Raw genomic sequence first — 10999 nt, forward strand, 5'->3', positions numbered from 1 at the left:
AATTTCTCCTGTGGTGTAAACAGGGTGTTCCCATTGTGTTTACTGTTACTGTTTAAATCAGTGCAATGTTAACACTATGGGTCACATTTACTTACCCTTCCGGAGGAGTTCACAGAAAGTGCGTTGTCTGACGACAATGCACTGTGCCGCAATTCACTAAAATCGTGCCCCCGATATCCTGCATGTGTCGCTTCCCCGCTCAGGTCCGACAGAGTTCACCTTTTTCTTCCCGGTGTATGTAAGTGTTTGGGCTTGTGACACAATTTGAAAATTAAATCCCAAGCTCAGTCCAAATCAGTCGGATCGTCCGTGGGCACGCCCCGTAATCTTTGTTCCATGAAAGCCAACGCAGCTGCGCAAAAAAAAAAAGATCAACTTTGCCAAAATCCCAGCTTGTTAAATACCTGTGCAAGCCATGTAATCCTCGAAAAAGGCGCACAGTCCGACAAAAATGAGCAGCGCGACCCTGAGTAAATGAGCCCCATTGTGTTCCACTATCCATGAGTTAGGGGAAGGCTATAAGTGAGTTAAGTGTTATTACTGATTTTAAGGGGGTTTATGCCTGAATATGGGGCTATTAATTAGTGTTAGTACTAATGAGGGCTAGTACTAAATATGGGGGTTAAAAGTGAGAGTAGGGGGGGGCTAACTCATGGATAGATGGAGTACTGCTAAATCCATCCACACATAGGCCTGTCACATACACTTATTCACACACACATTTCTTATACATACCTATTCCCAAGGAGAGTAACTTTTCCTCCCATCCCCTAGCTCTGTCCATACATGCGGCACAAAAAGGTTCAATGACCTTACAGGGTTGAATCATTTGATCGGTAACAACCTTCTGACATTACTGTAAAGTCCTGCATGTATTCATTTTGGGTCTGTCGGGTTTGTCTATCTTGGCTTCTTAGACCTTCAGACTATAAGTTGCACATTTTAGCAAAACATTTTCTTGCTAGAATATATATCATAAGCAACAAGGTTATAGCCATTTTGAGGGTGTTTAGACCATATGTTTAAGATTATAAGTATTATATTAATTGTATAATTATATCTATTTTGTCTCCAGAGTTTGTTCATTCCATGTCAGTAGAAATGAGGTTTTCACAAATTATCTCATTTCTATTATTTGTTTCAGGTTATTGAGTGCATCACACAGGGACGTGTCCTGGAAAGACCACGAGTGGCTCCAAAAGAAATCTATGACATTATGTTAGGGTGCTGGCAAAGAGAGCCGCAGCTACGGTTAAATATCAAAGAAATATTTAAGATTCTTCAAGCCCTAGGGAAGGCATCCCCAATTTACTTGGACATTCTGGGCTAACAATGCCACTTCTTAAATTGTTCCACCCCGATTTACCCTCATTTCCCCTTATCCTGCTTTTCCAAGAAAATGTCTTCATATGGAAAAAAAATAATAAAAAAGACAAAACAAAAAAACCCAACAAAAAACTTAAGTGCCTGCAACACATTATAACACAGAAGAAAGCCTGTAAAAGCAGATGAGTTTTTTTTTTTTTATATCTTCCACCAATACAACGGATAAGGAAGTCTCTGCTATTACAGACTGATCAAAAAATAAAAATTGGGAAATTTGGGACGTAATTTATTCCACTGGAGATGTGGTTGTCCTTTTGCTCCTGTTCAACCAGTGTGCACAGCTCAGTACTTAACTAAATGCATAAAGACAATCCTGTTGCGAAACTCCACAGTGGCATCAAGCCTTAAGATGAAATAGTCAATGGAGAATTTTACCTTTGTTGCATACACAGTGGTGGATTGCAGCAATGAAATGTGTTGTCTCCCATAAAAGGAGCATGGAAACTCAATGGTCTGTGTGTATATTCATTAAAGAAACAGCAACAAACTGAGACGAATTCAGCCATTTTTTGGAAGCTGTACATTTACCTACTGTTCTAAAATACTTCTAAAATTGTGAACATTTTTTATAATCTGTTAACTCCAAAATGTATAGGATTTCTGATTTCTGGAAAATTAATTGGTACCTACGGGTAATACAATAGGTTTGTTTAGATCAATTGAGGTTTTTTTTTTTCTTTAATTTTTTTTTTTACATTTTTTTTTTGAGAAAAAGGTGATATTTAAACACTGTATGCCACTTTGATCACCTTATACCTTCAACAGGTAAACAAATGGTATAAAAGTTTCACTCGAGTACGCAAATATAAGAATACTGTCAAGAGAAATGTCTATTAGGGAATGGATAGTTTTTGTGTTATTGTCCTTCCTGCTTTTGATGTTTTTGGGGATGTCTTTGTTTTAATGTAGTATGTCTCAGGTCTGAATTACAGTTCTATGGGAGGTCAGTTTTCAGTGACTCCCTCCGTCATGTTAAATTCATAATTATATAAGTATCCTAATAATACAAGGACAAATTTATTTTCGTAAAAGAAAAAATCTAGAGAAATACAATTAAAAATGTTTATTAATATTATTTATGTAAGCATAGAGGAGGACATTTTAATGAGGGATGTATTCATCTCGCCATACCATTCCCAGTCTTAGTTCCCCATAAAAAATTTATAACATTAGATGTAAGATAATTGTACCTGATTGTACCTAAACAACATTTACATAGCCAAATAACTTCACTTTTCTTGTCATGTTTTTTCTTCGTATACTACAATTCATGTATCTTATTTAATCCATTGACTTGATTCAGAGGCTAAGATGAAAACTAGGATTGGTTTAGGGATGACTGCTCAAATCATTTCATGACAAACGGAAATTACCTCCCATAATTATGCCAAAAAAACTGAGCAAAGTGTCTTCTCGTTCAGCCCAGCAGAAAGGTGGGTGTGGAAAAAGTTTAACTTCCAATAAAAGTTGGAAAAATTGGTAAAATCTTAGTGATAAAACAATAGTTAGATTTTCAACATAAAGGAATTAATGTTAATGAAATTAACAAATCAAAATCTCTGGACACTTTTTTTCCAAGTGGATATAATCATGGAAGACACTACAAACAATGAATTTTACTTTGAAGACCCCCTAAGGCATCCATATTGTTCTTGCACTTCAAAGTGTATAAAAAGATATTAAAAACTTTCTTATTTACACGGTTCAGATGAGACCATGTGGAGAAAACCCTGACATGATGGATGTAAAGATGAATAAACCAAATGAAAGGAACTAAAAGGAAAGGATTATAAGTGACATCTTCAACATGTGTATTGTGTACAAGCCATGATTCGCTCATTAATCCATGGGACTATTTTATTCATTGAGGAGAAGTCAAAAAAAGTTATTTGTTGTAACTTCTCCACAAAATTGAGCAGTTATTGATAAAGACAATAGGACTATTGATACTCCTAGTACTGAGGAAGAAGTAAAGAGGATCCACGGTGAAAAGTCTACCAGATGGACACATGGCCATTCTGTTAACATTTAGTTGACGCATATTTACACTCATTCTACAAATAAAAGAAACTAGGCAAATAAAATCAGCATGGATTCTGGTTAAAGAAGCTGGCACAGTAATATAGGCCTTCGAATACCAAGTACATGTTCATTACCTGGAATATATTGCTACAATATTCTTTTCATCCAAGTGTTGTTGTTCAAGCTAGGGCATTTGCATAATTGTATAGTATGCTGGCTGTTTAATTTTGATAATTTTCCTTTGACCCTTTGAGGAATTTTATGTCCGTGTTTTATAGTCCTTTAAGAATGAGAAAAATAATCACTGTGCCGCTTATGTAAATATTCAGTTCCTATCACTTGTACATATATTATATATATTTAAAAGAAAAAAAAAACAACAAAAAGAAAATAATGTGAAGACAGGTTGATCAACCTCGAATGACAACACTGACTCATGGTAGCAGAGGATAGCCGTAAAATACTCATGCATTCACTTATAACTGCTGGCCTCTCTATGCAGGGGGCACATAAGCTGCAGAATTCTACATTTATACATGTCTCTTGTCATTTTACAGTTTCTCCAGTCTCTGCATTAAATAACCTTATATTAAAAAAAAAATCTTACATTCTCATTCTTGTATTTTAATTTTAATATGACATGAAATAGCACTAATGGAGAAGGAGAAAATAAATTGGTCGGTCAGTGGAAATAAACTTTAAGTAAGTAATTTTAGGGTCTTAAACTTTAAGTATAAGACCCTAATAGGGCCACCCATATCGAACCTTCCCCTGTAAAATGGATTTTTATTCCAAAGATGCCATGAGTCATGTTACCCACTAGCAGAAGGACTCAAGACTTCCTTTTATGTTCCAGGTACTGCTGTCTTCTCATGATCAAGGGGGGCATGAAATCATTACCGTATGCATTACCCCTCGGTGAAAACCGCTACCTTGTATAGGTTGGATGTGCATGTCAAGGAAATCCAAATGCACCTCCTATCACTGAAATGAGTGTGGTTGCATAGTCATGACAGCATGCCTCCCTTGATTCGTAGGTTCGGCAGGTTCTCGTACTTACCCTGGTAAAGTTTTTGTCAATGGCCCACCCATTTTTCGAGCAGTAATACCCGAGTTGTAGTCGCATTGGAATGTTCTGCAGCAGTTCCAACCATGGCAGGAACCAGTTGATAATTGCCGCTATCTGGTGTGGTATTAAGTCATGATTTGCTGCGGCAGCTGGATGACACTTAATTTTTGCATTGCTGTGGTTGAAATACAAACCATGATCCCACAGACATAAATATATGCTATAGATTGTAAACTGGAAGTGATAATGTAACTCAGAAATAAAGGTCTAAAAGTTGGATTTTTATTTTTTTGTTTATTGTTTTATTTTTACAGCAGTCAGACAATGCGGTCATTTATCTTTAATCAGGACATTTGTTTGTGTCTATTTTTGATTTTTCTGGGCTTTGGACTTGTTTTATTTGTCTTAGAGTGTAATAAATCGGGCATGTTGCTTCTTCTTTTTTTGTAAAGTCACACAAAAATCCCTAATTCTTCTGCAACTCCCTTCTAAACTTTTCCCTACACCTGCTGCGGACTGGATATGAATTGTGCAATTTTTGGTAAGCACCAAAAGTGCAACTTTTTATTCATCCACACCTGTATTCTAATATCAGGCGCCAAAATTCTTGCATAGCTCACTTTTCTAGGCGAGTGGAAAAGTTGCAAATTTTGGCACAAATATGGAAATACTAAAACAAGAAAAACAAAAAATAAAAAACTAAAATAAATGACCCCCAATGACTTTCATTCACCCAGTGGTCTTTGAAGCAATTATAACTGGGTAGTTAGCTGAGTAACAAAAATAACCTTGCCAATAATTATATTGTTCATCTCTGTTGTCAACTTTTGCATCAATCAGATTTTTTAAAAAAATAGATTTAGCGGAGAAAATGCTCAAAACTGTCCTTTATAAATGTCTTCAGGACACAATAATGGCTTTCCAAGTTTATTAATACAGTGTGCAATATTATGATGAGTTGTCAAAGATGAAGACTGCCCAAGTCTTCCTCATTGACAGCAATGTATTAATGATGAATGCAAGATATCATTCATTTTCAATTACCATTGCATTTTACTAAGGTTTCACTGAGCAGATAATATATTCATACCAATAAGTGATATATTCCATAACTGGATGGCATATTATTAATTATCAGTTAATTACAACTCTGGTACATGTACTTGAATAGAAGATTGAATCGGTTCTTGATTTGGTACTTGATCATCATGTAGGTACATTTTAGCAATGAAAATGTAAACTTTAACATTGATGAGCAAATGTGGGAATCAATTATCTTGAAGAGCACAGACACAGTCCGACATTTATATGGTCACACATTTTTCAGCAATCTTTGCATAAATTAATAGAACAAGACAATATAAGATACTTTGTAGAATATTAATAAATGTCTCCTTCTATATCCTGTTTCCTCCCTTCTTAAATTGATCAAGTATAGATATAGGGACTCACTACATATCATTCCCTATATCTATACTTGATATGTTACTAGCTAACTTGAGTAGTGTTGAGCGAACGTTCATCGGAAGTTTGGGTCCGTATAGTCCTTACTAGTATAGTCCTCACTACACTATGATATCACATAAATTCCATTTGTCAAGTTACATCTATAAAAGCTGACTGTAGAAGGTTATAAAGAGTGCTAGGGAGAGCCAGTCTGAGTTAAAGCACTTTTTCCTTCACCATGCTATCCATGATTTACATGAATAAGATACTGATTATAGTGTAGACAGTAACCTACAGTCGTAACGCTATCGGTTCTCTCTATATCCAATAAAGCAAAAGAAGTTGCAGCACAGCACAAGAATGGTTAAAGTCCAGACATCTGAATGGAATACAGCACTCCATGTGAGTTTAACCGTTCTTGTGCAACATCTTTCACTTTATAATATACTAAGAGCACCTGGTCCAATTAGGTCTAGGCAAGTTTGGCCAAACTTGAAACTAAATTTTGCTTCAGTTTCTGGTACCTGAACACACGGCTGATACCCATGGTGGCATTAGGCACCACGTGTGTCAGCAGTGTGTTCAGGTCTATCCCAAAGAAAATGGGGATGCAAATGCCGGAATTTGATGGTTTAACATCCACAATGTCAGACAGATAGAGCATGGACTATTTTTTTATGTTTGTGAACCATAAAATAGAAGTTAATGAGACCACAAAAATGGTCCGAACATGGATGCATCCATATGCAAAATAGAAATAGAACTAATCTGCATGTTCAAACACAACAGATTCTTCTAAAATGTTTGGTACAGTGGGGGAATTTTACCAAGACTGCCAATTTGCATGGCAGCTGCGGCCCAGAGTCCAGAGCCTCTTAGTAGACATAAACATGATGTCCAACAGGCCCAAGCTTTATAGAGGTCTTACTTGGCATAGATTTTAGCTATAGTCGCTGCCAGAGACTAGTAAATATGCCCTGCCTACCTCTTGCTGGCCCTCTGCACCGTAATGCCCAAAGTGGTGTGCATAAAAGTGCAGAAACTAGCAGGGATGAGGCTTTATACATCCCCTTACTGCATTTTAACTATTTCATCTGCCTGAAATGACAACATATTCATTCATATGACTATAGATTATAAACTACAGCTTAGCTCTTATTTAACATGCATCTGCTATGATATGACAAATCTCTTTTCTGTAACTATTAAAGAATTGAAATAAGCTGAATTCTAAAGATTGCAAAAGGTTGGGAGTTGAAAAATTGCCACGAATTCATTCCAAACACAAAGCAGGAAAAAAAATGTGTTCATTTCCTGCTGACTGGGTGGAATTGACTCTTATATTAAGACTTCAGAAGATCTTTCTTTCCAAGTAATTTCTGCACAGATGACACTGACATCCAAGTTAACCTCCAAGCAGGGAGTTTTATAGAGAGGCTGATTGGAATGCATATGGCAATGTACATCTCTTGGCACAGTAAATCCCAGTTGAAACCCACCATATCTATGTCCTGTTCAGCTTATCTCTTGTTTCCTCTTGATTTTCAGTATGCAGGAGGATGGAGCTACATTGTAAGAGGGATACGCAGTTCTATCTTTGTGACCTCAGTATCATGTACTTGTGACCATTCTCAAACAAGCACAGCTGCATATCTAGGCAGTATGCCAATCTGACGGTAGATATGGCCTACAGAATCCCTCGGGGGGCTGTACATATAAAGGGAACACGAAATCTAGCAAACAGTAAACACCTCTATGCTTTCTGGATCATTGTAAAACTTGATGGAAGTGAAGCCATGATAAACACAGATTATTTAGATTTTTTTTGCAAATATGTATAATTTATATTTATTTAAGTATCCATTGACACAGTTTTGTGAATGTTAATGTTTGTAGGTTGTTAAGTTAGTTTGTGGGCTAAGCAGTATTTTGTAGTTCACCCTTTTGAAGCGGCATTTTAGTAAATGATGGTGCTTTCCCATCATTAAGCATCTGCTAAAGTGAAAAGCCAGTTAGTCTGGTTCACAGATCATTCATCTATTCTCTATAGTAAAGTTATTGGATTGCAGTAGAGATGGGGGAATCTGCAGATTTGAGACCATCCAGTTGGCCATAAATGGTTATTTTAGCTGACATTAATCAAATGTTTTTAAGGGAAAGAGATAAAGGAGGAGGGGATTTAATTGACATCCAAAATATATATTTAAAGGCACAATTTTACCCACAAGAAAACATCACCTTTCATCATCATCTTTTTTTTTCATTTAATATCTTAATGCAACTATAATTATACTCTATATTTGTATGCAGTAATGTTAAAAGTTTACCATCACGCCACATAATTGCATTCCTTTAGACTCACTACATAACTATCTAGGGAAAAGTGGGAAGGAGGTGCATTAACCGGCCCCATCCTTCTGAGGATTAATAAGTCAAAAGCTTATGTAGTTCAATTGTATGCACTTAAGTCTATTTCAGTAGATAACTGGCCGATGTGCTGTGGCATAACAGAAAGTTATGAAAACCAGCCATTTTAAGTGAGGCAACATGTTTAACTCATACTTACAAACTTTCAAGATATGTAGGTGACAAAGAGTTGAGAATTTAAGATCAGGCATGTTAAAAGCCCCAATAACCCAACCCCTCCCTAAAACATTTTGGTTTTGTGAATATCGTAGCCTGCGGTATTTACTATAATGGAGACTTAATTTTGGCAGCAGAGCACATCTCTGAGACCTTGTAGTAGATCTAGTGTGCAGTACACCAGCGTGGTGGTATCCAATATGCCAGTCTTAATACACCCCCCTCCCCCATAGGCTCATAGGTCTTATAGATTGGTTATTTCATAATACGTTGTGAGTCACATGGGATGATAAATACAAGGATAAGCAATATTTTCCCTTAAAAATTTCCCAACAACTTGTTATGTTTTTTCAAGGCTAGAAAACTAGTATTAGCGATTGAGCCTTCTGGAAAGTGTTAGGTAGCAGTGAAACAGACATTAGTGGCAGATTTCACATCACTGCTCATTTGCAGACAGTCGATTAAAGCAAACATCTGTTAGTAAAATATTGTAGTGTGATAATGCTGCAGTTCATCCACCGGCAGAGTGGTCATTCTAATCCATTGCCAGATTGCACATCGGGAAAGCAATGTCCTGCTCATTTTACTATTTGTTTAGTTATTCTAGAATGTCATTGCTTTAATGGAATGCATAAATAAATGATGACATAAGCTAAGAGCATTCTGAAAATAAAAAACAAAGGTGCATGGGAGATTTCACGGGAATAGTGTCTATTTGTTCCAGACAATTAACTGCCAAATATAAAAAGCTAGAGGTCTCATTTCAGAAGCAATCAGTATTGTATTGACGTTATATTCAGCAAATAAAATCTCTCGTCTCTTGTATTATTAATGTCGTAAACTGGTCTGTATAAATCTTGCAGGGTTTTTTTTATGTTTAATAGACATATATTTCATTATGTGTCTCCACTCTAACATTTGTCAAATGGTTCTTCTGACAATTTGCTGTATGACTATCCTTTTACGTGAAAGACATCCATGATGCCCTAACCACAAGTAATGTGCAATACCAACAGACACCCTCAGTACAGTTACATGTCTCCCCTCATTTTATAGTGAGAGTACTGTAGGTCATGTGGACCCAGGCATGAACAAGCTAAAGGGGAGATACCCAGATAACATTTCTCTTCCAGCTTGTAAAGAGATATTGGTATTCCACATGGTCCATGATTCCCTTTCATAAAAGAGTAGCCCTGTGACTTATTATTTTTAATAAGTGAATTAATATTAATTCCCTAGCAGTGGTAAAATGATCTGAATCCTCCCACAGTATAGTAAGGATATAGGTTTTAAAAAATGATCACAACTTGTTTTCCAAAAACCTGTAAATTTAGAAAAAATGTGTTTATTTCTTATTTTATTCTTTTTGAAAATGATGTATACAAATTCTATTCTCATTGTACAAGTGATGTGGCCACCATTTGGCACCCGTTTTTTTTTCTATATCGACCTTAAACAATGATTTTACTTCCCCCATAAAAATACTATCTTGGTACAGTGTAGAAGTTACATCATTAGTAAACTTTTATTTTACTTGCTTTTCAACTTTGTGAAAGTAATAAGTTGCAACTTAAAAACTGATAGTGTTTTATTAATTATAAAGTTGCATTAAATTGAAGTTTTTACCTTATCTGTGTTCATTATGATTAGTGTTGAACCCACCCAAGTTCTTGTTTTACCTTGAAATTCCAGCCAGTCACAAACCCAAAGCCCACCCCTATTAACACCCAGCATTTTGGGGAGGATCAATGCTCCCTATTATGTGAAAGATGCACTGATTCTCCCCAAAATGTAGGACTGTACATGCCACATCAGTTTAAATACCACTGGTGAAGTTTAAACAGTTAACAGGCGTTCCTGGTAATGGATTGGCATGGATCCAAACTTTGCCATTTGATTCCACTCAACACTAACTATGATTTCTTTGGGGTATATTTGCAGGTCTATCATAACTAAAGTTTTTGTTGTATAGCCTTTCAGAAGGGTCCCTTGGTGATAGCCTTTCAGAAGGGTCCCTTGGTGACAACCTTTCAGAAGGGTCCCTTGGTGACAACCTTTTAGAAGGGTCCCTTGGTGATAAGATGGTCAAAGCAAATATGTGTAGTCTTAGGTGTATTTGTTGATCTATTTGATGCTTGGTCTTTCATTTAATCCAGTGTAAACAGAAATACAACCTATACAAAAAATTATATTTTATTATAAATTATGTAGTTGTATTTCATCACTGCAGTTTGTCCCAGTCCTAAATCTATAGATTATCCACAAAATTTGAATCCATGTAGAAGGGGGTTTTGCTTCCCTCTTTTACTCTTTTACTATTCTATAAGGAATGATTCTGTAAAAATACCCACCAAGTCACAATAATTGGGAAGCCTTTTACAAGAAGTGAAGCTTATCTTATTATCTCCCATAAGGTGTTGATATTCAGAAACAGCATCAAGTTTAATTGGCATTCCTGTATTCAAGCTTCAGTTGTTGCTGTTTTTATTATTA

The 10999-nt window shown here is 36.1% G+C and overlaps 1 protein-coding gene across 6 annotated transcripts in view; it reads left to right on the top strand.

Annotated features, from left to right (window-relative positions):
- Window positions 1–9682, top strand: part of NTRK3 (neurotrophic receptor tyrosine kinase 3) — a 442602-nt gene extending 432920 nt beyond the window's left edge. For all 6 annotated transcript variants that reach the window (XM_072148525.1, XM_072148524.1, XM_072148528.1 and 3 more), the window contains exon 18: window positions 1145–9682. In XM_072148525.1, coding sequence (XP_072004626.1) covers window positions 1145–1330 — 186 coding nt within the window. In that variant the 3' untranslated portion in view covers window positions 1331–9682. The remainder of the gene's footprint in view (window positions 1–1144) is intronic.
- The last annotated feature ends 1317 nt before the right edge of the window (window positions 9683–10999 follow it).

Source organism: Engystomops pustulosus, chromosome 4 (genome assembly GCF_040894005.1).
Source record: "Engystomops pustulosus chromosome 4, aEngPut4.maternal, whole genome shotgun sequence".
NCBI classification, from domain to species: domain Eukaryota; kingdom Metazoa; phylum Chordata; class Amphibia; order Anura; family Leptodactylidae; genus Engystomops; species Engystomops pustulosus.